The sequence below is a fragment of the Sebastes umbrosus genome, chromosome 15 (genome assembly GCF_015220745.1).
Source record: "Sebastes umbrosus isolate fSebUmb1 chromosome 15, fSebUmb1.pri, whole genome shotgun sequence".
NCBI classification, from domain to species: Eukaryota; Metazoa; Chordata; class Actinopteri; order Perciformes; family Sebastidae; genus Sebastes; species Sebastes umbrosus.
In genome coordinates this window covers 14826821-14854704 of record NC_051283.1, presented here as the reverse complement: position 1 = coordinate 14854704, position 27884 = coordinate 14826821, and the positions used below count along the sequence as shown (strand labels likewise).

General features: G+C 41.7%; 1 protein-coding gene across 3 annotated transcripts; it reads left to right on the top strand.

Moving 5' to 3' along the window:
• Positions 1-27650, top strand: igf2bp3 (insulin-like growth factor 2 mRNA binding protein 3). Of its 3 annotated transcripts, XM_037795213.1 has the most exons (16): positions 1-1046; positions 1972-2032; positions 7610-7658; positions 12057-12108; positions 12366-12429; positions 13127-13405; positions 15836-15970; positions 16387-16509; positions 16686-16821; positions 19002-19133; positions 19322-19390; positions 22138-22257; positions 22417-22494; positions 22746-22877; positions 23051-23164; positions 24644-27650. In XM_037795213.1, exons 1-16 carry the CDS (start codon positions 872-874, stop codon positions 24743-24745), a joined length of 1821 nt encoding a protein of 606 aa, XP_037651141.1. In that variant the 5' UTR covers positions 1-871; the 3' UTR covers positions 24746-27650. The 3 variants fall into 3 exon arrangements, with proteins under 3 accessions (XP_037651141.1, XP_037651142.1, XP_037651144.1); XM_037795214.1 differs by lacking the exon at positions 19322-19390 and having other exon boundaries at positions 8-1046; positions 22135-22257; XM_037795216.1 differs by lacking the exon at positions 19322-19390 and having other exon boundaries at positions 12-1046.
• The last annotated feature ends 234 nt before the right edge of the window (positions 27651-27884 follow it).

The following is a 27884-nucleotide window of genomic DNA, read 5'->3' as shown; positions in this document are numbered from 1 at the left end:
TTATAGCACAGCCGCGCGCAATATCAGCGTCGTTCCTGCTATGGGCGTGCGTTTCACGAGCGCACTGCTGCTTTACTATTCCATCAGTTCGACCAATGAGCATCGAGGCTTTTTGCAGAGAGAAAGGCACACACGAATGTGATTCTAGTAAAGATACACTGGGTTCTCACGGAATCCCTTTACGCACACCAGGTTTTTTTTTCCCCAAACACCAATCCACTCTTCTTCCCCTCCTTTTTTCTCTCTCTCTCTCTTCTTCTCCACTCCCCTCCTCTCTAGCTGTCCCCACCCCAGATTTTCCCGTGCAATTTTCCCCAATCCCAAACACTTAATTGAGCAATTGGGATTCCTCACGTGTGGGCTGATTTGTAGTTTGAACACGTGGCTCATTCAAAAAAAAAAAGCCGGAATAGCAGAGGATTTTTTTTTTTTTCAACCCCCTTCTTCTTCTTCTTCTTCTTCTTCTTCTTATTCTAGGCTCTAGACTTAGAGGCGGGCGCCAGCCTTTACCGTGTGTGTGACATTCTCTGTCTCTTTGCCAAAAGGGGGTTTGGAGGAAGACACACAAAGTAGTTTTCTCCTCCTTTTTTCAACCCAGCCCGCCATCGTTTTTTTGGAGATTAATAATTGAGCATTTTTATTTATTGCGCGATAGAGACCAGAGGGGCGATAGGGAGAGCAGAAACGCACCGTGAGGCTGCCAGTTTAAATCTATCTGTGGCTTTGAACGACCGAGAAGCACGCCACACAGCCACTCCGTATAGTAGTAAAAGGCGATTTAGGCGACTCCAAAACACGAGCGCAAAAAAAACACCAACTATCTCTCCCTCTCACAGCGTTAAAGATTGTCCCTTTTTTTCGGCGCAAGAACATGAATAAGCTATACATTGGCAACGTGAGCGCCGAGGTGACCGAGGAGGAACTCGAACTTCTCTTTGAGCAGCATAAGATTCCGCACAGTGGTCCGTTTCTTCTCAAAGCTGGCTATGCGTTTGTGGATTGCCTCGACGAGAAAGCTGCAATGAAGGCCATCGATGCTCTTTCAGGTGAGAGGAAAAAAAAGTGTTATTTTGTGGAGGAAAAAGACGCACGAACTGGTGAAGATTTTGTGCCGTTAAGCTCTGTTGTATGTAGGGTGGTGGTGGTGGTGGTGGTGGTGTGGGGAGGTGTATCTTTCTCTCTCTCTCACACAACCTTTACTTGGCCTTTTGACACTGGGTTTGAGTGCAATTGTGCTCTTGTAATTTCCCTGAGTGTAGCTTGATAAAATGGTCGAGTAAACACAATCATGATGAGAAATAACCAAGGCTTTTTGCTCTGCTGTGTTGTGCGCGTGTGTGTGTGTCGTTCAGCGAGAGCAGTGGACGCCGTGAAGTGAACCCTATTGTAAGGCTTTATTATCACACACACAAGCCCCATAGTGGAGCAGTGTGTTGCTGCTTTTTTTTTTACCAATGTGAAATAACACTTTCCAAACTAATAACGGGCCTTCTCTTAGTTAGTAGTAGTGGCCAACACATACAACTCCCTCCTCTACACATTGTGAAGCCATTTTTTTCGCCCATGCTGACACACCAGGTGGTTTAATTGTGTTGGTCAAATGTAGGCCAACTAACTGAGCCCACACGACCATTTTGCTTTTTTTTTTGTATATTATTCACTTCCTTAGGGGTTTGTGGTTTAAAATTAAAGGGCCTGCTTTATAACACGTAACAATGTAGCTAAACTCGTGTAATTTTTACGTAATATGCTACTAGCTCGTGTGTGTAGCTCGCTCACTTTCAGTAATATGTGTTGCTAACATGCTGAAATATATCCAAGATGTTTAGCTAGTCTACAATATGCCTGTTTAGGTTTTTTAAGTCCACTACGTATTATGACTAGTAAACACGTCACATTTCCTAACAGGAGGTCTGTTAATGAGGTCAAAATGATAAATGACACTATCATTTGTTTTTGTTTTTTTAATAGGTAAAGTTGAACTTCATGGGAAACTTCTCGAAGTGGAGCACTCGGTGCCTAAACGTCAAAGGTAGGTCCACTTTTGTTTTTTAAACATAAAGCTTCTTGGTTCAACTCGTGGAAACTCATTTTTTTTTTTTTTTTTTTTTTAATTCCTAACCATTTTCTTCAAAAGGCCTTTTTTTAATTTTTTTTCCGCAAGTGATATTTGGTTGGAAATGTGTTGCTGTGGCACATTAATTCAGTATTTTCACCTAGTTTCCCTCTAAATGCTGTGGGGGTCAAATGAAAGGGGCGTATGGTGGAAGTGGATGGTGGTGGTGTAGCCTACTCCTCCTTTCGCCATGACTGTGGGGTGCTACTCCTAAAAACCGTCGTGCATTATTAGCCATACATGCTTGTATTTCTTTGTGTACGTACAGTACTTGGTATTATTTGAGCTACCAACCGATTTGGTAAAAAAAAAAAAAAAACCACCACCCCCTGAGTGTGCTGGTTGTGAATGTGTGCAGCCTAGGCTGTATTGAAGGCATACAGGCCTTGTGGAGTCGTCCATTTGAGAAGGATCTGCCCGTCATTCTCCCTGCCTGCCCTGCGCTTCCGCCCTCCTCTCTCTCTGCACATTGTGCTGCTGTTGCATGAGATGGATTCCCAAACTGCGTGTGGAAATGGGAGGTTTGGGGCCCAAGTCACAAGAAAGGCTCACTTTTTTTACAGTTAGACCCCCGTAAGAAACACTTAACCAGTCATGTTCCTGTGATTTTACTGTAAATATATTTTCTGTGCGTAAAACTGTGCCCGAGGACGTAAAATACTGTGGCTTTTTTGGCACTGATGTGCGTAATTTATTTTTTTGGTGGTGGTGACGCAATTCGCTCATAATTAATCCTTCTGTTGAATTAAATTAAAATGGCTCTGGCTTGGTAAATTGGTGTAATGATTTCTCTAAGAGGCATTATACGTAATATGCATGCATAAAGTTTGATTGAATGGTGTTTTTACGCAGAGTCACATTGGAAACAAGAGGATTTTAGACGTTTATAGGCCTACGTGGCTTAAATTGATACTGAAAGTGCGTGGAGGTGAAAAAAGCATCAAGGAGGGATTTTTTTTTTACACCTTTTTACGTGAAATGTATTTTCCACCTGAACGTCACACAAGCTTCCTCCCCTGGCTGCTTGTTGGTCTAAATTGTGTATTGATAAATAAACCAGGTGAGCCACATGGGGTGATTTTTTTTTTTTTTTTTTTTTTTTTTCTTGCATCAAATATTTGAGACCTTTCTCCCAAATTTTTCCCTGATCTTGAAAAACTGGTGACGTTGCTGTGTCTTTTTAGTGCAGCCTGCTGTGGTGGCAACAGAGTCGAGTTTCAGCCACACTTCAGAAAAGTAAAAAACGTGCCCTCCCTTTACAACATGGAACATAGCAGTAGTCAATGGGAACAGTATTCTACCAATATAGGCGACACACACACACACACACTAGTACACTGGGGCCCCTCTTTGCATTCCAGCCTGTGAATATCAACTGGGGGCTCGGCCAATCACCACGGCTTAACCTTTGAACCCGTCAGCGAGGGGAAGTGCTACAGCAGACAGAGATCAAGCTGAGGTGGCTACAGTTTTTGGGGGCTCCTAAAGCTAGAAATGAGTAGGATGACGTGCTATGCAGTGTGGTGGTTCACATTCGTAAAAAACAAAAATGCATCATGTAATCAAAACATCTTGATGTACATTCCTCTGAATTTGTCATGGATGTGGCCAAAAGCCCACGAAAAATTATCTCCAGTGCATTAGCAAAACATCTGCTGCGCTCAATAGTGACTCCAGGAAAATATATGTGAATTAACAACACAATTAAGTTTATTAGAAAAAAACATCTCATCCACAGATACATTGCATTATTTATTAAACCTTTCAGCCATCTTATGGACATTTACATTTCACCGCCTGACTCCTGAAAACGTTTTGTGCTTGGCTTTTTTTATTTGTTAAAAAATCTGGCATTTAAAGAGGACACCCACTCGTTCTTGACAACATCTTGAGCTTTTATTTATTTATTTATTTTACTCCTGAGAAAGCATGTGAATTGTACAATAAGAAACCAAGCACTAATCAGAATCTTACAGGTGTATTTATATTTCACTTAAAACAGCTTTGTTTTCCTGTTTTAAAATGGCAATTATATTTTAAATTTTGACCCAGCTTTTTACAAAAGTGTATTGCTTGTTAGTGCAACTGGGCCACATTTATTTTTCAAATAGGTACTAATTGAGCTGTTGTTGTTTTTTTTATAATTATTTCACTCAGTGTTTTATTTAATCTTTAATTGTAAGCCAAACTGAGTTGCAGCAGTGTGATTATTGTGCACACTCTGACTATTACTTCCTGGGTCAGATTCTGCTCCTCTTGTTGGGTAAATTAAACAAAATAATTGTAGCTTGCCCATACTCACAACTACAGAAGGAAAGAAAATGGCATGGTAGTAGGAGGGGTGGCCCCAAGTGTGTGTGTGTGTGTGTGTGTGTGTGTGTGTGTTTGAGAGCGAGAGGAAACTGACGTAAATTTGTTCATAGGTGAACAACCTAATGATTTCTTTTATAACCTACATAATGTAGCAATTGTTCTTAGTGAGTGGTGTAAAGTTTCAGCTCTTTTGCCTTTCTTTTTTATAGTTTTTTTTATTATTTTTTTTAAACCAAGCATTTAAAAAAAGCTCCATAAATTGAGACAATAGTGCAGATCCTATCAGTGCTGTTTGTAGAAATGGCTCCTGGCTCTTATTACAAGAATTCTGGGTCATGGGGTCACTGTGGGGCCCCACCTGCAAAAAAAAAAAACGGGGATTTGGGACGGAGACTTGGGGTGCCAGAGAATTATGAATGTGGCCCCTTGTTTTACCCAGACTGCGAAGATTCCTTAACTCTCCCTCCTGCTAGGCTCAAAGCAGAATGATAGTGTGTTTTTTTTCCTAAACGTATATAAAATGTATTCTGTGTGGCTGGGAGGTAGACAGAAACATGTAATGGTGTTTGCAGAAGTTGACTCATTTCTAACTGTTGATATTCAACTCATTGGAATTCCTACGAGGAGAATCCAAACGCAAATGTTGAAGTTAGCTTATTGGGTGCACAGTGTGCATATAAGGCCTGTCAGAGGGCAGCGGAAACCAGGCTGCGTGGAGCTCAGTCATTCAGAACCTCTGCATACTGAGCAGTCGATGGCTCTGGATGGGCGTTGAGCTCAGAGTACCACACTGGTCCTGATGATGCTTCAGTGAGGGTGGATGATTATGAAATAGAGGTGAATTACAGGTGTGGCGCAGCCTCAGGATGCTCTGTGGTTTTTGTTTTTTTATGGATGCATGTTCATGCTTGCAAACGTGTATGCACACCCACTTGATGTATACTAGGCGGTGAAGGAAGCGGGCGAACAAGTAGGATATTTTTTTTTTTAAGTAAATAAGGAGCCCGGCCTCCTCCTGGCCATCACATGACGAGCCAACCCCAGTCACTCCTGGCCCTCCCCTCCTTCCCTCCCCCTCCCACTTTTAACCCTGCTCTACATGTTCCTGTCAGTGGACTTGTCCGTGTCCATGGCAACAGGGCCCCACCCCCACAGGGCAGAGAGGGCCCTTGTTACCCTTGCCTGAAACAGGGCTAGTTCCCCCCCCACCCCCCACTCCCCACAACCACCCCCAAACACCACACCCCACTCACACACACACACACCTCCCCCCTCCCCAAATCAAAGGCTCGGACTAGGGAATGTATACCACCCCCCACCCCACACCCTGACTGACTTCTTCTGTGTGTGCGGAGCTATAGGTTAATCCGACTGGAAGTGCTCGGTGCATTTGCACATTTCGCATGGCGTTCCCACCGCAATGCAGAGCATACAGAAATGTGTGGGGAGAGGGGGGGCCGGATCAGCCAGGAATGGCACAGTGGGCCGGAAAGGGCTGGAATTCCTCTTGGAAGTTATTTGGGAATTTTCTTTACAATTTGTCCATTTAGAATTTAAGGAGTTTCCTAATGTTTCAAATTAAATATGTTGTACAAGTGCTGTTGGCTTGATCACGCTCGTAGTGGCGAAGCTGAGGAATTCAAACTACTGCGGCCCTTGTTGCACATGTGCAGTACGTTTTACTGCTAAGATATGCTTGTGTGTAATACAAAAAAAATCCCTTTTTTGTTTGTTAAATTTGAGGTAATGATGTAAAGAGTGAGTTTTATAAATGCTGCATGTTGAAAGGTGTTATCTTCTACACAGCAGATTAGAAAACAACTAGCAGCGGAGCAGTTTATACAAGTAGATGAGCTGCATTTAGTTTTTTACAGCTCAGTGAAGCTTGAGGAAAAGAAGCCCATGTGTGGAACTCTTTACCTTAAAGTTTCTACAGGAAATGATGTCTACACACAATCTAACTTAAATTAGCTGCATATGTATCAGGTATGTGCAGAGAGAGCGTAAAGCCGGCGTGGAAATGGGTCGGGGGTCAGGGTTTGTGATTCCACATTGTGTGTGTGTGTGTGTGTGTGTGTGTGTGTGTTCATGCTTCAGCTCCCAGCCATGTGTACATTTTGTTCCTTTAGATCTGTGCGTATCAACAGGCGCACTGGACTTTGGAGTGGCCTGCACTTTTCTCACATTTTTTATACAACGTCCACACGCACGCGGACACTTGCGAAACTCTGTGACTCATTGATCCACAAGTTTCATTGTCTGCATCACCTCCCTACACAGTATACTCACGCTGCATGTACATAAAGTGCAGCTAAAAGGATGAATAGTGGATTTCTGTCCTCGTTGTTTCTGGCGACGGAGCACAGCAGCACCATTGTAACTGCACTTGCTTCTGCTGTATGCACACACTCTGAGCAAGCACGCAATTTTTTTTGAGTCTTCCTATTTAGTGTGACGCGGCCAGCGGAGATTCCCTTTGGTTTCCCTTTGGCACCTGCAGCACCACCACTCCCTCCCTTGCCCCCATTTTTGATACAACAGCTGGATGCTCCTGGATGATAAGAGTCTATTTTAGCTGTAAAGAGTGGACTTGAGATCTCGCAGTGGTTGAATCCTCATTATGCAATGCTACAGGGCACATGCTTGACTCAAACTGTGTGTATATTCAGATGGCATCTTCACCTTTTCCGATCCTTTCTTTGCCCCCTCTGCTCTCCTCTTGATGCTACTCCTTTCTGCCGCTTCACACTCCTGCTTCTCTCCTCTATCTCGCTCTTCACGCTCTTGTGTGACACAATCGGTGATATGGGACAAAGGGCGTGGTGCGTTTTAGTGTAATTTTTTAATTTTGAGCACTCGCAACTCAATTGAGGCCACCCAGCGGTTATTCCAAATCACCCCTCTTGCCCATCACTTCCTCCCACGTTTTACCCAGGGTGTCTTCAGTGCACCTGCTGGGTTGGGGCTGGTATTAAAGCAGAAGTCATATCTGCAGCTTCTCCACCCTGGTCTCTCTCGCTAGATGGCGGAGGGAATGTGTTCTAATTAAAATACCTTTTTGTGTCATTGTGCTCTTGGTATTGTCAGCTGCTAACTGTCTCTCTTCCCATCTACCTTCTTTTCTCTCCCTCCTCCTTTTCATCCATCCCCCACCCTCTTCCTCCCTTGTTCTCTCTCCAGGAGCTGTAAGCTGCAGATCAGGAACATCCCGCCTCACATGCAGTGGGAGGTGAGTGCTAACAGGCTGCTAACTGCTTCCAGGGCGGGGCACCATCGGGTAGCCCAACTGGGCTCTCATTTAGTGGCCTCTGGAGTCACCTTTGGCTCCCTTTGGGTTTCAATTGAGCATGCGCTTCATGATTTCGCTTGAAGCTCAGGCCAGTGTAACGCACCGACCAGTAGGTTGAATTGTGATTGGTAGAGCAGAAATTATTGCAAATACCACTGGTAATTTGGTAATAAAGATTTTAAGGTTGAATATTTACAATTTAGCTATACAGGAGCTTGGGGAAGCTGGGATAGATGGTCACGGTTTACTAAACAAATATTTTAAAAAGTGTAATATCTCCAGGTGCTTTGACTGGGTTATGTACACAAGGTAACTTAAGCATTACAATTGCTACACGTGTTGGCTGCCTACTAGGCTGGTTTAATTCTTAAAGCATTTTGAAAAAGCTTGCTGTTGTGGATTTGAATTGGGCTACACAGGATCTGATGTGCTTAAAATGGCAAACGTGACTTGATTGTTCTGTCATGGTGTCTTTCAACGCTGATCTCATGTGCTAGTTTGAGAGTGAATGCCTTTTCACACCATGTGTTTTCTTGCAAAAAAAACCCCAATTGTGGTAATGAAATAAAAATACACCAAGTGTATTGTCTGAGGGGTTGTGAAACATTCATGTGACGGGAGGTTTGACTTGCCAACCCAAGTGTGCTAATCCTTATATGGTTTAAAGAATATCTCTATTTAGTTTTTTTTAGAAAATCAATTTAGTTATTCAGTACTTTATGGTGTTATGGTTTGTTGTGTGTTTGATTGGCAGAATGAGTCTGGAAATGAAGTGATTTTGAATTTATTTAAGATGCACATGTGTCGGTGTTTCCTTAACATGTAGAGGGTGGAAAAAATAAAATCAGCACCTGTACATTGTGATGCCATGAAAGAAACATTAAATATAGTCTTAAGCTTATAATAAAGTTTTGAGTCTGCAAGAGATTCAACTGCATCCTAATTTAAGGACATAGTTTATGGTGTCCCAAGATTTTTATGATTAAGCTAACAAAATTAAAGAATCCATCACCTGAAATTACTGTATACTTCTGACACTGTTAACTAAAATACAACACTGTAGAGCTGCAACAATTATTACATTAATCGCCAGCTATTTTGATTAATCGGTTTGAGCAGTGTTTTTGTAAAGAAAAAAGTCATAATTCTCTGACTCCAGCTTCTTAATCATGAATATTTTCTGGTTCTTTACTCCTCTATGCTAGTAAACTGAATATCTTTGAGTTGACGACAAAACAAGACACTTAAGTACGTCATTTTGGGCTTTGGGAAACACTGATCGACATTTTTCACTATTTTCTGACATTTTATAGACCAAACAACTAATAGATCAATTGAGAAAATAATCGACAATGAAAATAATTGTTGTTGCAGCCCTACACAGTATAAACTCTGCAAAAGTACTTGTAAAATTTTAATGAGATACGGCAGAATAATTGTTTTTATTATGCCAATTTTGTTGTGTCTGCTAGCACATTCACGTACAAACAGCTTAGACAGAGGTCCCACATTAAACATGCAAAATAAAGATTCATAACTTGCTGTGAATACTCTCTAAAATGATAGTTGTACACATAACTATTCCGACAGCAACTTTTTAACTGTGCAAATAATTCACCTTAATCATGGATTAAGCCTGGAAGTGACCGTAGGTATTTCAGACAAAATACACCAACACATTTTCTGTGACAAATTCATCACAAAACCATGTTTGAATTGATCATGCAAAACCAGCCTCAGTTACTTGAATACCACTCAGATGAGCTCAAGGTCAGTGTTAAATCTCAAATGCAATCCATTTTATTTTGTAGTCCATAAAGGGTTAACGGGCAAAAAGATGTCACGTAAAAATGAATACTATCAAAAGAAATTATGAGCTGTAACATGGTCAGATTTCAAGGCCACTGCCTGATGAAAAACATTGTTGAGCAACAGTCGTGTGGTTGTGTGTGTGTGTGTGTGCATTGCATGTCTTTCTTTCTCTGCATGAGCTTTAATTTAAACTCTTTGGTACTCGGTGTCAGCTACACTTTTAATAATCTGCTGGGAAATGTGAATTTATCTGGATTTTAATTTAAACATTTTTAAAGTTGTCTGACATTTCACTGTAGCTTTTTTATTTCAGAAATCATTTGTGTCAAACTCAAGATCTCATTGTGAACCTCCATGTGCCAGTAAAACAGCTTTATGTGACTTTTTTTCCCCTCTGCAGAGGGTTTAGCTGTGATAGCGTGTGCCTGTAGTGTTAATTTTCTGCTCCATAAAGACTATGGAAGCCTGATGAGAATTCTTTTTTGAATTGTTCAGTATTATTCTACGTTGTGTGGTTAATACATGGCTTCAGATTTCAGCCTGATTCACTCGGTGTGATCAAATGGCTACGGACAGGCTCAGTGTTTTCGTAATGGTGGACTTCGCTTTGCCTTTCGCCTGTCCCTCAGCTCCAGATCCACCCATGTTCCTAGCATGTAGCGAGCAAGCTGTTTGCTTTCTCTAAAGGTGACATGGTGGTTTCTCCCCCCACGGTGGGGGAGGGGTTAGAAGAATGGAGGAGCCGAGTAGAATGGGCTCTTATGATGCAAAGGCCTTGTATGCATCTTATCAGGTAGATAAGACAATGGGTCATGGTGTGTGGAGCCCTACAGAGAGTGAGTAGTGGCGTGTTCGCAAGCTGTAGTGAGTGGGTGGGCCTGGACTGCTTCCCCTTCCCCTCCATGTGCTCCGATTCACAGAATGTGTAGCATGAACTCGCACCCCTCCCCCAGCCACTGCTTCCTGCTGGAATGCACCCCACCCTTTCCTGAATGGCCTGGATTCCCATTGGCCGGGCTCGGCAGACGGACACGCAGAGCATCCAGCCGGCAGCCGGCAACTCTTGGCTTCAGGGAACTCATATCAGCAGCAGGAGCAGCCAGTGATAGGGAGGGGAGATGGCAGGGAGGCGGGAGGCTGCGTGGTTGGTGGGTTGGTGGAGTAGGGGGGTAGGGACGCCGTCCAGTTGGCTAGAAAGTGGGGTTGAGCTCTTGGGGGTGTGGCCTTGGGTTGGATTGAGCATGGTCGGATGTCTTAGCTTAGCTTAGAAGCCTCGCTCCCTCTCTCGCCCACATTTGATCACATCTATGAATTGAAATCCTGTGGTCTCCAGATTTGGGCTGGTGGCCAGCGTGTTGTGGCTTTCTTTTGAAAGCATTTTATGCCTTTTTTTTAGATGTATGAATCCAAGATGTTGGGAATTGTTTTAATGTATTTAATAATTTTGCCAGTATTTAACCCTCATCCTACCAACTGGGGCTAAACGGGGAGTTTTTCCTGGCCACAGCGCACTTGGTGGATCTTGTTGGGTCTCTAAACTATGGTGTACGGTTTAAGACCTGCTCTATACATCTGTTATGAATTGGCGCTATAAAAATAAATTGAATTTGGGTCCCAACAGACCCCAAAGGTATATTTTTTTGTCATATCTCAAAGGTGCTTTATTCTATTATTCCAATTTTCAATGACTGTCAATTAGTTCCTTTAATCATTGTTTTCTGTTTTTTTTAATTAGTGCTTTTTAAAAAGACCAATGTAACGCACCCAATTGCAGCCTATGAAGTTAAAATAGAATAGATTAAATGTACGCCATGGGTGCTAATTTAAAGTATCACACTATCAGACGGGTAGGGGCCCCTCTATCAGTCATTGTGGATGAGACACACACAGATTTCCACATGTGCTATGTCCATTTTTGTTTTACACAACATATAAATCAAGTAACTTTCCTAAAATAATAATCTGTTTTTTCAGATGACAATTACATAACTAATAACTTATTACTTCTCAAAACATTAAAATGTTGCTATGATGGCAGTAGTTTACTCTTGGGGTCCCTGTATGTTAAATAGGTTGGGATAGGATAACAGTTAAATCTCCTTTTTTTTTGTGTGAGAAATGGTCAACCAGATTAAAAAAAAAAAAAAATCCATGTATATTGGGATGTGAATAGTAGTCTGCTTGTGAATCTAACTTTTTAAAAAATGGTTGTCTTACAATGAATACATGGGTACTTTTCAAATAAATATATTTTTTAAAAAGTTATAAAACCCGCTCAGCACCTGGAGCACCATGCAACTGCCCGGAGGGGAGAGCCATAATTTGAGGTAGACAGGCTTTTACAAGACGGCAGCAAATTTATCCACGTAACTCAACATTGAACTCTGGGGCTCAGAATTAATGGACTGTGTCCTGGCAGCGAGCTGGGCTGGTTCCCACAGATGAGCTTCTGCTCACGAACAGGTTCTGGTCAAAAGCCTTCGAAGTCTCTTAATCGTGGCTTTTCGTTCTCTTTCTTTCTCCCAGGTTTTGGATGGCATGCTTGCTCAGTATGGTGCAGTAGAGAGCTGTGAACAAGGTAAATACAGACTTTTGTTTTAAGCTTTATGTCGCAATTTGCTTTAAATATAAAATCCACCACTTTGCCTCAATACTGCTTTTTATGCTGCATTCAGAATTTGTGCACCATGTTTTAATCTTACAACTGTATCATCTTGTTTAATTCGATTTATTTAACATGGTTAAACTATTGCAATAATGTATTTTTTTTTTTTTAAAGTAGGCCGTGTTGGTAAATTGTGACTGTGATTGACTGTGCTGCGTGTTCTCCCACAGTAAACACTGACACAGAGACTGCAGTAGTCAATGTTCGATATGGAGCCAAGGACCAGGCCAGGCTGTGAGTACACGCACACACACACACAACACGCACATGCATGCAGTGTATTCACATCATTAACCTCCAGCTCATCTGTCTTAATGTCTTTGACATGGATCTGCTCAAGTTTTTTTCACTTTACCCAGCATCCTCTGCTGGAAATAACATCAACTTCCTCTCTCTAGTGTTCTTGCAGTGCACCTGATTTCCTCCTTCCAAAAACCAGCCTAGTTTAATTTGACATGCAATGATGAAGAGGAGGAGGGGGGAGTGTGTGTGTGTGTTGGAGAGGGAGGGGGGGGTTAAATTAGCCATCTGGTGCCCCCTGGTGTACATGAATCATACTGCAATGTTGCTCTCTGCACGAGTGGTTGTAGAGTTCTCAGGCATAATTGATTGTTTCACTACAAACCTAAATCCTCGAGGCTGACAAGGCAGGCGTGTATGAAGTGTGATCTTGAGAGTGGATTCCTTGTAGCTCACAAGAAGTGATGTTTTGCCACTGACCCTCAGTATGTTGGGCTTGTAAGGAGCTCTTAACCTCCTTGTCACCATAATTTGAGCCATGAACCGTTTCAATTTGAACCAAAGCCTCTTGATTTTGTTTTAAAGCCCCCACTCTTTGGATTCTCCCATTTGTAAGGAGATAGGGGGAAAAAAATCAAACCTGGCGCTAGCGAGAGTTTTTTCGAGACTGACCTCTCTTTCTGCTCCCCAGGGCGATGGAGAAGCTGAATGCGACTATGATGGAGAACTACGCCTTGAAAGTGTCGTTTATCCCAGATGAGACGGCTGCACCAGAGGGTCCTTCGGCGGGGGGCAGGAGAGGCTTCAACAGCCGCGGAACCCCTCGCTCCGGCTCCCCAGGTCTGGGCGCTCGGCCCAAAATGCAGTCAGACATCCCGCTGCGCATGCTGGTTCCCACACAGTTTGTAGGGGCCATTATCGGCAAGGAGGGCGCCACTATCCGCAACATCACCAAACAGACCCACTCAAAGTACGTACCCAGAGGTCAGGAATTATACTGAGCCAATGAGCTGTGTCCTGTCCCATTTCTGTACTGTTGACTTCCAGCATTAAAGTTTAAAGCTTTGCTTTCCTCCCACTAAAGTAACGGTAGTCTCTGGGAAGAAAAACACTATGGAGAAAATGTCACGTTGGTCAAAATTGTCTAACAGCTGAACCCAGGTGTTCATAATGACATCTATAAAGAGGCTTTGCATTTATGATGTAGAACTGCAAAATGCAAGGCAGTCCTTTTCTGACACAATTGCCAAAAACAATAATAATGCACATGCCTTTATTGTATTTGCTACTGTTGTCAGGCTGATAAACCCTCCTGTGTCAGAAGCCTCTGACACAGGAGGTAATGTAATGAATTTGCCTCAAAAATTCAGAAAATAATACAAGCTGTCAGTTCCTCAATATCAGGTATAGGTTCTGTATGATCCTTGTGTCCACTATGACACAATTTGATCCTGTCAACCATATAACCGTAAAGGACATTGTGTAATATTTGAAATCCTCCTGCTGCTGCCCTGCCTCAAATGTTTTTAACTGCATGGCATCAGATCTTCTGCAAATAGTCAATACCTCTCTACTCAGGCTATTTCCCACAGGCCCTGAAAACTGCAGTTATTAAGCCACTCTTAAAAAAGACCAACGTAGACAACTCACTAATGAACAATTAGAGACCTATATTAAACCTCCCATTTTTCAGTAAAATCATTAAAAAGACAACAGCTTAACACCCTCTTGGCCCTGAACAATTATTCTGATGTTTTTTAGGTATAATTTTGACCACAGCACACCACGGAGACTGCTCTTGTTAACGTCTTGAATGATATCCTCCTGTATCACTACAGTAGAGAAGTTTAAGTCTTAGTATTATTAGATCTCATTAATGCATTCAACATGGTCAACCCCAACGTAATATTAAACAGACTGGAAAACTGGGTAGGACTTACTGGCACAGTGCTGAATTGGTTTGAATGCAATTTCACAGACGGGGACTATTTTGTGTCGATCAGTAATTCCACATCTGAGCGTACAAAAATTTACGTGGAGTTCCCCAAGGCTCCATTCTCGAGCCTCTTCTGTTCAACTTCTACAGGCTCCTACAGCGCAGATTATGGAAAATGCAACCTGATCTCATGGGAAAGTATATAAATAGCACAACATTACTACATGCCGCGCGGATGAGGACCCTTTTCCGCTCCTTATTTGCATGCCTTTTTTCACGTGTCATTTGTACACCACACAACTACAGTAGTGTCTACAATTAGTTTTAGGCAACAAAATCACTTTGTTACGTTTAGGAAAAATATCATGGTTGGGCATAAAATAAGTATGTTAACTAAGTTATATACGTACGGAAAAAATGTAACATAAAAAAACGCTCGTCATAAGTAGTCTTTCTCACTTTTTATTCTACCTCACTAGTTCTGAGCGTAGCATATTTACGCGGATGTGTTTACATTGCAGTCAGTACAAACCATATGGCGTACAAATGGCATTAGAAAATCAAGAAAGACATTTTATTGCACACTAAATGCCTTGCGTATTATCATGTCATTCATATGCCTTTTTGTGCGACCGGGCTGGGAAACTGATAAAATAGTTTACCATAATAATACAGACAGATTCAACAGGTGACTGTGTCATAAAAAACAGTGTAAGAGTAAGTGCAATAATTGTTTACCTGGAGAAAATTTTGGCACATCCAAAGGTAAAACAGAAATAATTCTTTAGACCCAAAGAAGAGCAATTTAAAAAGTCAGTGCTCACTGTTAGCAGCAATCTTGGCGCACTCTGACCTAAACGTGTCCATGGGTTTATCTTCAGTAGGCTTGACTACTGAAACGGCATCTTTACAGGTTTCTCCAAAATGTCGATCAGGCGGCTGATTCAGAACGTAGCTGCTAGAGTCCTCATTTAGACCAGGCGAAGGGTTAACAGCAGTCCTCAGATCTTTGCACTGGCTTCCTGTGTGTCAAAGAATTGATTTTAAAAGTCTACTGTTGGTTTATAAAGCACTGAATGGTATCTGAAACAAACCTCCACATTACCTGAAGTCTGCTCAAACTCTTCTTCTTTTTAAATCAGGCTTAAGAAGTTTCTGTTTGCCACTGCATTTTATTAGATTATTAGACTATTTATTCATATCTTCTATCATTTTTATTCTATTTAATCTGTTTTATTCTATTTTAGTTTATTTTAATCTTCTATTTAATTTGTTTTAATCCTTTTAAATCCAATTTGGGGGTCTTTATTTATATATATATATATATATATATATATTTTTTTTTTTATATATTGCCTTGTGTTTCTTTTCTATCTTGCCTGTTTGTCTTATATAAAGCACTTTGACTTGCCTTTTTGTTGAAGGGTGCTGTACGAATAAATTTGACCTTGCCTTTTCCTGCAGGATTGACATACATAGGAAAGAGAATGCAGGTGCAGCAGAGAAGCCCATCACGATTCACTCCACCCCTGAAGGCTGTTCGAACGCTTGTACAACCATCATGGAGATCATGCTGAAGGAAGCCCTCGACACAAAGTTGTGAGTACGCAGAATATCTGCCTTAGTTCAACTTGGTTCTTCCGATATTTATGTGTCACCTATAAACTTCTGAGGGACCAGAAGCTGTGATTTTTGTTTAACACACTCTTGGCCCACCCTTTCCAGTGACGTAATCGTCTTAATTAAAATTAGAAAGCTGTGTCTTTAAAGTAATTTTTCCATGTGTTACAATCCAGTCAACACGAGTATGGCTGATAAGATCTGCATGTTGTGAAATTATACTGTATGCAAGATCATAATTGGCAGATGTGAATGGATAGATACCTTATTAGCCAAGAAAATTAGCTTTTTTTTTTTTAAAGAAACATAATGTGAGATACCGACGGTTCACAACATGCAGATAAAGTAGACATCTGTAGGAGCGTTTAACTAAACATCCCATCTGTCTTGTGCAGCACTGAGGAGATCCCACTGAAGATACTTGCACACAACAACTTTGTAGGAAGGTTAATAGGGAAGGAAGGACGCAACCTGAAGAAAATCGAGCAGGATACGGGGACCAAGATCACAATCTCAGCGTAAGACTGTTTGACGCATTGATAGCTCTGTTTATTGACTATTTGTCTCTGCAGTCCATTCATAAAAGTGCCACTTAACAAAGCATATACTACATTAACAATGCATGCCATGCTGTCAGAATCTATACTTTGACACAATTGTTCTCATGTCTCTCCCCCTCCATCGTTCTGTCCAGTCTCCAAGACTTGACCGTGTACAACCCAGAGCGGACCATCACAGTGAAAGGCACCGTCGAGGCATGCACACGAGCCGAGGAGGAGGTGATGAAGAAGGTCAGGGAATCGTATGAGAGCGACATGGCTGCTATGAACGTAAGCTTTTTTTTTTATACAACAAGGAAAATGATCATTCTTTCAAATGGTTGAAGTGTGAATTAATTATTTTATAATGGATAATTTCCGTTGACTAATTGCTTCAAAAGTGAAGTAGACCGTCTCCTCCATCCAGGGTTATTAGAGTAAACTAAAACCAAAATTAGCAGTGAAAAATATTTTTAGTAAACTGAAACTAAACGAAAACTTTGGCCTTTAAGAAAAACTAAACTGAAATATATTGCCTGGTTAAAACTAATAAAAATAAAAAATGTACATATTCATTTCAGATTTAGTTTTTAGCTATAATATATCCCAACTGAAAAAAAGGACAGAGCATGAATTTCAGTCAACTTTGGTGACGCTGAACCCCAGAAACTGAACAGACTTGACCTTCCAGGAGACGGCGCTCTGATTCAATTGCTTCACATCGGACACTAAAGTAGCGTGAAAATTAAACATTATGGCCATTCCTACACAGTTCTCCATGCATTGTGAATGTATATGTAGCTACATAGTTCTGAGACATTATACCTGGCCCTAACAAAAACTAAAACTACTGTGAAACTAAAAGATATAAAAACTGAACCTTTCTGAAAAACTGAAACTAAAACTAGCAAACACACTCTGAAAACTAAACTAAACTAAAATTGAATAAATAAATAAATAAAAACTAATTAAAAATTAAAAACTATTATAACCTTGGCTCCAGTTGATAATATCTCACTAAGTTTACTTAAAAACAGGAAATCTGATAAGTAAAAAATCTTTTTTAGGGAGGAAATAAGAAAATAGTGTTTTTACATGCACAACAGTGATCTGGAAACATAGCTGCCACAGCAGCACTTTCATATCCTCAATCATTGTCCTAAAAATAGAAACTGTAAGATTATATTGTGTTAACCTGGTTTCTCTGAATGCCTTAATCTGAAGGAAAGATTTAACATTTTCTAAAAAATTCTGATTGGAGACTAAAATTCCTCTGTTGGAATTGAGCTTACAGTGACGCTTTGATCACGGGAAAAGGGAGTATTACACTTGGGGAGAATAAAGCTTATTACAGTGTGCATGCTATGTACAAAATGGACATAATAAATGTAAAATTTTCAAAAAAAAATGTATTAAAAATGCATCAAGAACCTGGAAGGAGAGGCTGATACTTGGTTTACAAACATACCCGCTCAAATCCAGCTGATTTACCTCTGAGATTGCTTGATCGATCTAACTAGTGCAGTGTTTGTCCGGATCGAGCCAATTGCTTGACCCTCAGAAGTTCTGCTTGCAGCATTTTTGAGAACCGCGGTATGGCTGCTTGTACCCAACAAGTGTGAAGCTGATTGGTTAAACGGTTCTCGAGATCTGCGAAGATAGTCACACATACATACACAGACAGATTCTTTCCTTTATAGCTAGATTATGATGCTACAGCGCCACCTATTGGCCAAATGGCATTAAATTTGTCATGGTCACCCAGACATGTCTACACATGTCCACCAAATGTGGTTGCAATAGCACAAAAAGTTCATGAGACATGACTTTTTTGTAATGCAAGCCCTGCCCACAGCATTTTAGCTACCTTGGAGGGCCAGCTACAGCAAACTGTATGGAACATCAACAATCCAAAACACTAACGTTTACCAGCTTGGTCCAGAGATGTTCTGTACCAAATTTGCTGAAGATTGCTAAAAATTTGTAGGAGTAGCAAAACAAATCACATTTAGACAAAAATTCAAAATGATGGAAAATCAGTCCTGATGCAAATGGGCAGCGCTTATATAGATGTAAACCTCTGGACCCCCAAAACCCAGGAAAGAAATTGTTTCTAAGACTTGCGGTTTGAAAGTTACAGGCCAAAATGTAAAATTCATTGTTATAGCGCCACCATCTGGTCAAATTGCACCACATTCGACACTGCATGTCCTTGGGTCCTGAGCAACACACCCGCCAAGTGAGAAGTTGATCGGATGAGCGGTTCTAGAGATATGCAAAATAACACACGAGGGACAGACAGACAGAGATTCCTTGCTTTATAGATGGGAAGTAAAAAATCTAACTTGGATCTGTAGTGCTCACTTGTGTGTTAAAGAGGTATCCAAATATATAAGAGATTAGTGGTGATGAGCAAGCATACAACCTGCAATGTGTGTTGTGTTAACGGAAATGTTCTCATTTGTCCCCAGCTCCAGTCCAACCTGATTCCAGGCTTGAATCTGAACGCTCTGGGTTTGTTCCCCAGTGGAGCGCCAGGCATGGGTCCCTCCATGTCTAGTATGCCACCTCCTGGAGCCCACGGTGGATGCTCGTCATTTGGAGTAAGTGACCATCTCCTCGTCACATAACAGTGCAGTGGTTTGCCCCACACACTCCCGTTACAAACCGAGGACTGGCTGTGTTTTTTCATTTTTAACTCAACATTCTGCACCACTCGGGTCAGGGTAGTGAAAACTACCGGACATTTAGTCTGTAGCAACCCGGCTTCATGTTTCTTTTTTTCCTTTAGTGCAGTCCTTATGGGGGTGAGGGGCCATTTTGGGCTTCTATGCTGTCGGCGAGCAGCCAGCCCCTTGCTGTAAGTCACCCGTCCCAAAGGGCTTTGCACGGCTTGTGGCTGCTCGCTGCGGGATTAAAGGGGCAGGGTTTGCTGTATCAAAGTTCCTCTCCAGCTGCCCTTTGATCTTTGACCTTTTTTTTTTTGGGAAGGCCAGATGTTTTACGTGGTATTTCTGCCAAATATGCTGCATTTGCATTTTTTTTTTTTTTTTTTTAGGAAGGTGAACGTTTTTCAAACGGCACATCCTCAGCACTAAAAGCCCTTCTCCAGATTTAGAGGCTGCCAAAGCAAGCTGTTAGTGTACCCTCAGCTGACATATTGACTGTAATATTGGGCTCGATCCAAAATCAACAGTGCTACTTGTTGTCCCTCATGGACGATGCAAACCACCTCCCCCTCCAGAGCTCAAGTCAATCACACGCTCTAAAACATAAAGTGATGTGCTGCAGCAGTTTGCAACAAGATGTCTGTAAATGCTAATGAAACATGAACTTCATATCCAGATATCACTTCCAACCTGATTATTTAGTATTACTAAAGTCATGCATGTGGCATACTTGGGGTTAGGTTTTCATATTAGGTATGATTGATTCGTACCATGCCCCGAGTACGATTGCCCCCTCCCTTCTCCACTCCCCCGCCGCTCAGCTTTCACATTAGTAAAGTTGATCTGTACCCGAGTACATTTGCGTCACCATCCACGTGTATTTGTTTATGTTGAGATCAGCTGTTCTAGTGGCAGAGCATCGTAAAACACTTCAATCAAAATTAAACTGTCGTTAGTCTTTCCAACAATCAGCACATCTGGTTTGGTCTAAATAAACCCTTATTTCACTGAGTTTGATGTGAAAATATGCCGAGTCTACACGTTGTTCCCCCCTACTGTCTCTGTCTCTCTGCCCGCTGAGCAGCTCTCGTTCTTCGGAGGCAGACCATTCAAGTAGTTAAATAAAAATCGTCCAACCCCATCGCCTACTATTGTTTATATTTTAAGGAACCTCTCACCTGCCTTCCTGCCTTATCCCCCATGGCCGTGCATGCTGTGAGCATAGACAGATGATCAGAGGAGACCGTCGGTGTTGAAAAAAGCCTGCCCTTTCAAAACTACACGCTGACTGCTAACGTTAATCGCGTTAAATATTAATCCACTTCCGTGTTTCGGTACGGTTGGCTTTCACACCTGATGCGAACTGTACCCGCGTACACATGTACTGACTCCAGACCACCTTGCAAGGTGACACTGCAAGCTCCAGCTCGGCTCTGATTGGTTGCTTTCCTCCGGTCTGTGAAATCTTGTCCGAAACTCCATACTAAATGCTATTTAGTACGCTAAACGACTGAGATTTTTTTAGTATGTATGTATGTATGAAACCAAAAGTATGCGAAATGCATACTAATTCTGGTGAAGTCTTACTGTCTGCATAAATATCCCACAATACAGTAGTGACGACAACGTTCGTAACAGATGTTGACGGACAGCTCTGTAATGACAATAACACTTCAATTTAACCCTCCTGTTACCTTCAAATTTACTAACATCTTTTATCCTTGGGGTCAATTTGACCCCAGCAATTTAAACCTCCAGAAATTAATTATAATTAAAATTGTTACCCAAGTTTATGTGTCAGGTACTTTATGTTTGTTTGTTGACTACCTAAATAGCCCTTTAAATAAAATCAATATCTTCACGGGAACCATATTTTGCCGCCCCCAAAGCGTGGGGAAATATCAAAGTTCTCGCGAGAATGATGTTTCCCCTCCCCCATGTCGTGTGAACTATCAGTGGTTCTCGCACTACTACAGTTATGGTTATGTTGGGTTAGGGCCCTAAAGCTTTTTGAAGATTATAAAGTTGCATGTTATAGTGACCTCAATATCATCCAAAACAAATGTGTGTAAAATGTTGATATTTCTGATATGTTTTATACAGCTAAAACAACCTGGGGTCAAATTGACCCCAAAGAACACTGATGCGTACAGCATGTGTACAGGACATTGAAAACATATCATCATTTTAATTTTATGTTTACCCAGTTGTCCCCATTAAATTAGGAAATGTCATTAAATATGAAGGAAAAAAAATGATGTCAATCATTTATTTAGAGACGTTAAACATTGAATGGGGTCAAATTGACACCAAAGATAATAGGAGGGTTAAGTGTAAACATAAGATTTCACTTTGCGAGGCGTAATATATATTTGAAATTAATTCAGACTTTGATTCTCACCAATCATTGTTTTGGACACATGTGGCTGGCAAAGGGTTACCATGGTTACACGTCTCCAGCAGGCAAGGAGGCATCTGAAAATATACACACTACTGTTTAGTCACACAAAAGTATGTTGAACGATTTTACACACATTTGCTTATATAGTGCATAGAAAGTGATTTCAGACGAAGCCCCGGTCTGTGTGAATGACATAAGCTGACAGGATGTAAACATGGACCCAAGCTGTTGCCTAGCAATGCAATTCTGTTGAAACGGTCTATATACGGGTTCTCAGTTTCATTCTGAGCAGTAAAACGGACTAAACTCTGTGGCGTTGGGAACATACAGTGTGCTCCCCTACAGAAATAAGAAAGAACCCACAGGTAAGAAATGGATGTAATGACCTAAGGGTATGATGAGCTCCAACATAACTTAAAGAATTGAACAGCTTTTGCTTGATCCACTGTTTGAATTTGTGCATTGGTGGCTGAAACAAGTGGTCTGCAGTTACAGTCTGCGTGATTTCCTGGTCACTAACGTGTTTATACCCAGCAGGGACACCCAGAGTCGGAGACGGTTCACCTGTTCATCCCTGCGCTAGCGGTGGGAGCCATCATCGGAAAACAGGGTCAACACATCAAACAGCTGTCACATTTTGCCGGAGCCTCAATTAAGGTGAGTGACGGACAGGAAGTGAAGTTCGGAATCTCAATGATAACGTGTCTATACCGGCTGTCTACCTCTTGTCCCTTGACTGATGGGAATTGGAAGTGAAGGTTGCTGTTTTTATTATTATTATTATTATTAAATGCTGGCTGTGTGCCCTCCTTTCAGATCGCCCCTGTAGAAGATCTGGGTACCGGAACAACGAGGATGGTCATCATCGCTGGACCGCCAGAGGCTCAGTTTAAGGTGTTGTACCTCTTCACAGCCATATAAACACATGAAACAGTAGAAATAAAAGAATCGAGCCACATAGTTATTTTTTATTGCAGCAGCTGTTGGACTTATTTTGCACTCAGAATTTTCTTGTTTCATTTAGAGCTTTTATTAGTATGTTATTGGCTCTTTACAGCCCGTATGTTTTTCTTTTTTATTCTGAAAAAAAAAAGTGTCCCATCTCCTAAGTGCACCATGAGTAATCTGTTCTCTTCCGGCTGCAGGCTCAATGTCGCATCTTCAGCAAGCTGAAGGAAGAGAATTTCTTTGGACCGAAAGAAGAGGTGAAGCTGGAGGCTCACATTAAGGTCCCTTCCTTTGCTGCTGGACGAGTCATCGGGAAAGGTGGAAAAACGGTAAACAAAAATGGCACCAATTCATTAATCGCTACACTATCTGAACAAACCCAAGCCAGAAGAATTTTGCAAAGCTTAAACTTGGCACTAGTTTGTTCCAACAAATGAAAAATGAAGCTTTCAAATAGTGGTGTTTGTATCTAACTCTGTGATCTCTTTTATTGTGGCTGCAGGTAAACGACCTGCAGAACCTGTCCTGTGCGGAGGTGGTGGTGCCCAGGGACCAGACGCCTGATGAGAATGACCAGGTTGTAGTTAAGATCAGCGGACACTTCTTTGCATGCCAGGTGAGTTTTTCTAAAGGAATAGAGGATGTATAGTGCCTCAAGAAGGCAGAAGCCCCAGAGACACTTAAGTTGTCTCTCTTCAGCTCTGTATTTGAATAAAGGTCCTTGCAGTAAGCTGCTTTGGGGCAAACAGAGAGTCAGTTGATATCCTGTACATGCTGAGCAGAGCATGGACTGACCCTAAGACATCACTTGAGGATATCATGATAAGATCCTTTTTAAGGACGCTTTGGGCGCTTTCACCAGCCATCGTCCGTTTGCCTAGTCCGAACCACAGTGATACTTTTGGTTTGTTTTCTATTTAGTCTGGTTTCACAGTGCACAAATTAAAGCGGACCAAATCAAAAATAATTAGCTGAGGGGCGTGTACATAGGAGCAAATTTATCTTTTTTGTCTTGAGAGATGCCACTTGTATGCAGGGAATCGCAGACTTTTAAATATTGCTGTCAAAGTTTTTCCACTTTAACTCGATGACTGATCTACTGTGCGCACAAATCCCTTCTCCACAAGTTTATCTCGACTGACTTTATAAACGTCACTATATTTGTTGACTTCATTTAGCATATTCTGCTAGTTCTCTTTGGCCCAGCTGTCGAGCTGCAGAAGTCCAGGTCAGTCCTCTCCCACTCATGTTAAAGAAGCAGTGGGTAGAATTGGAGAAAATATGATTTTAAAAAAAGTAATTTTTATAAAACACTAAATCCTGACTGTAGTGCGTGAGACAGGTAATCTGAAAAAAAAAAATCATGCGTCTCTGTGTCCTCCGGTGCTCCTAATGGCATCTGCAAGATTTCACAGACCGGAGGAGAACAACCAATCAGAGCCGAGCTGGAATCTGCTGTCTCTGCGCAGCTGTCAATCACTCGCAAACTCCGATCAAACTGTCAAACTAGGCAGTGCTGATCAAATATGAATCAATATTCTGTTACAGTAATGCCTATTTCTCACCTCAAATGTTTTCAGAAACATCTTGTAGTGTACTGTTTAGCTGTAAAATGAGAAAGTTTGACCCAGCAGACATGTTGATAAGAGTTGAGGAAATACCAATCACCGCCTAGATTTTTTTAAAGCCTGAAAACAGAGCCATGAGGAGGAGCAGAAGTCTAGTTTTCTCTCCGAACACTTGAATTACAATATGCTGAAAGGTTATTATTGAATTTCCGCTCAATGATGCCAAAAAAAACGTTCTGCCTACTGAAGCTTTAACTTGTTGGTTACCTGTGTCCATCTCAACAATTGGTCGCAAAGGCAGCCTGAGTTTTGGTTCGCTTGGAAACGGTCTGAGACCACCTCTCGCAAGCGGTCTCATACCGGTTATTTTGGTCCACACCAGAGTACGATTACTCCGTTCACAACTTCCCAAATGAACCGCCCTGAGTTTGATTAAAATGGACTAAATATTGGCTTGTGAGAGCGCCCTTAATTTGTTTACTTTGTGCTGTGATTTGAGATCTTAACATGTTCTCATGTCCTTCTAGCTGGCCCAGAGAAAGATCCAGGAGATCCTGACCCAGGTGAGGAGGCAGCAGCAGCCCAAGCCCACATCTGGAGCCCAACCTCCACAGCCCCGCAGGAAGTAAAGCTCCAGCAGACCTGGAGGAACGGTGACTGGATCTGCCAGAAGACTCGACAGATGGACAGATGCAGCAGTGTCCAGGGGGGAGAAGAAGGAAGACAAGGGGTCGTAACGCTCATCTCAGGGGGGTCAAAGGTTGTCAGAACCCAACCAAACATCCACCCCTCCTTGTCTTACTTGATGAACTTTCTAGTGTGGCTAATAAGAGATCTCCACCCACCTCACCTCTCTGCATCTCTGTGAGAATGTACTTCTGAGGGCTCCCAACAAACGTCACCTGCCCTCACATGTACGCACCCCTCGACCGCTCTCCTCTCCCCCTTCCCCCCTCCCCCACGGGTGTGTTGAATTTTTTTTTTTGTCCTCTTTTTACACTAGAAACACAAAGAAGAAATAAGGATCCCCCTCCTATCACCTCCTTGATGTGGTACTTCAAAACTGACAAGATGTTTTGGTTGACTTCAGATTTAGTCTTTTTTTTTTTTTCTTTTTTTTTTCTTTTATTTTAGTGTTTAATTGGTTGATGAAGCTTTCTCATGAGTTTTCTGTGGAAAGGAAAAGGCATTGCTATCAAGGTCCTGGTTGGACCAACAGAGAGGTTTATTTTGGGGGAGGGTTGGCTCAGATTGGGTGGGCCATGTTTAGGGGAAAGATTCTTGTTTCAGGACAGGACCCCTGAAAGGGTGGATTATATTTGGGCGTCCTGCCCTTGTAATGATAGTGGCATTTTATAAATTTGGATGCATTTTATAGATAGACCTATATACATAGATGAATATATATTTAGAGGTGAGGGCAGCGCCACGACTGACACTTAGGGAAACGGTGCCGAACTGCTGCTGCCCAGGAAAACCAATTTAATATGCATTTTACTTAACTACCTCAGGATCTAGTACCTCAGAAGAGAAAAGAAAAATGATTATATATATATGAAAAAAAAATGTTCCTTTCTTTTTTATTTTGCTTTTGTGGTATTTTGTATACTTTATAAAGCTGATAGTCTTTGAACATTTTTATTTTTTTAAGAAAATTTAAAATTTGGTCAGCTGCCAACTGACCTTGCCTTCAACTCTGGTGCTTTAGGCGGCACTGTTCATGTGTATGTGTGACTTAAGATGACCCTGTACATAAAGTCTATTTGTACATAGCAGCCCCTGAGCAAGAGTTGGCGCCCCCTCAGCTGGCGGCTGACAGGAGTATCGAGAGAAAATCGCCTCAGTTTTTCCCCTGAGGGTCCACCATCTTCTGAAAAAAAAACGTACAAACCAACTAAGACATGCAAATAATGCCAACCGTACATAATTGCAGCAATGCCATTTAGTTTTGGGATTGACATTGTTATTGGTACTTTAATTTGTCAAAAGAATCCTTTTTGCCTTCCTAGGAGGGCTGTGGTCAGGGCAGCGCAGTGTGGACTGTACTGGTCCTCTCTCTAGCTGCCCTACAGTCAGCAGAGCGTCTGTTTTTTTTGTCTGTTCTGTTCCCAGCCACCTTCTTGACGATGGCGTCTTAGCAAGGTCCAAAGCCCGACTAGGTTTATTTTCATAGAGCAAGCTTTGTCAGTTCGGAGTGGCCCTTGTAGCCAGGCCATCAAGTCAATGGTAACGTCGTTCACTGCATGGTGAGGGTAGGGGGAGTCACACTGATAGACGCATCTTTTTTTTTTTTTTTTTTTTTTGCGCTATAGGAAAAATGATTTAGAGACATTCTCTGTAACCCACAACTTGATGTTTCAATTTGTTGTTCAAACAGGGAAAACGAGCCAGAAAAGGCACACAAGATACTGAATGAACCCCCGACTTTTGGGGGGCAACAAAAGAGGAAAGGAATCCAAAACTTAAATATACAATTTTTATTTCATTTGTCTCTTCATGCCGAATGTAAATATGTTGATTGTGGTAAAAGTGCTCGAGTGTATCCATGCTTCCACAGTAGAACGCCGTCTACCTCAGCTGAGGGGGTGGGGGGTTGTTGTGGCACGAGGCACCCCACCCTGCCCCCACTGAGCGCCAGCGCGCATTGATACCTCAATCCCCCCCGAACACTTCTTTCTACATGGGCGCGCCATCCTAACAACCGCGCTTCACTGAGGGGCACAAGTGATACTTAAAAATCTCCCCGACACCCCCCCGATTCCCCGCTTCCTTCCTGCCAAACCACCCTCTCCACCCCTTTCCCTCTCCTCCGCAGTTTGTTTTGATCTACCTCTTTAGACACGTATTTGAAGTAGAGGCATTCTTCTATTTGTTAGGATTTAGCCCCCCCCGCCCCTCCTTTACGCCTCCCCGTGCTTCCCCCGATATGAATGAAAACTAAAAATCATGTACTCTTTAGAATTGAGAGAATAATCGAAAGTGATCAAAAAATATTTTCTTTTGCCAGTGTTTATATGTACTCTCTTTTTGGCTTAATTGAAATTCTCAAACCGATGGTTATTTCTTTCTGCTTTCTATTTTTGGTGGTGTGGCTTACATGTATTTGAACTTTTGCTTGGGTTTTTTGTGAAAAAAGGTCAAATCACGTGTTTGATTTTGCATTCAATAGTTAAAAACGAGAAAAATACAGTTTTTTAAAAAAAAGGGCCTGCCTTTTTTTGTTTCTGATTTGTAAGACTTCAAAATAGATACAAGTCCTGTCTTTTTTTCCCTTTTGTCTTTTCACCGATGCTACACTCACTCGCTGATTTGGTAGCTATTTTCTTCTGTTAGCATTTCTTGGCTGTGTAACGTGGAACATCTTGGTATGAGACAGATATGAGGGACTGGGTCTCTGAGTTTTTTGGAAAAGTGATCTAACTTCAGCATGATATTCCCTTCTCCCCCTCTCTGCAACCATGCTTGTGCCCCTTCACCTCCCCTTCACACACAGCTCCACTTGTCAAATGCCTCTGAATAAAAAAAATAATTAAATTGTGGCGTTTGTCCTTTTTTTTTTTTTTTTTTTAGAATAATTTTTTTAAAGATGACTGACTGGCTTTATATTGTGGGCCATGATCTGATATTGCAAGAAATGAACTGGATTAAATAATGTAGATTGCTTTATGGCACAAACCAGGAAGACTGCTGTTCTCGGCAGGGTTAATATAGTAAACTCAAACGAGAATAAGCAGTGAAAAATGCTTTTAGTAAACTGAAACTAAATAA

Bases quoted from the DNA above. Each gene is read 5' to 3' on its own strand.
- igf2bp3 (XM_037795213.1), top strand. From the start codon at position 872: ATGAATAAGCTATACATTGGCAACGTGAGCGCCGAGGTGACCGAGGAG. The intron at 2,033-7,609 runs GTAGGTCCACTT...TTCTCTCTCCAG, and splicing joins TCGGTGCCTAAACGTCAAAG to GAGCTGTAAGCTGCAGATCA. The intron at 16,822-19,001 runs GTAAGCTTTTTT...ATTTGTCCCCAG, and splicing joins GCGACATGGCTGCTATGAAC to CTCCAGTCCAACCTGATTCC.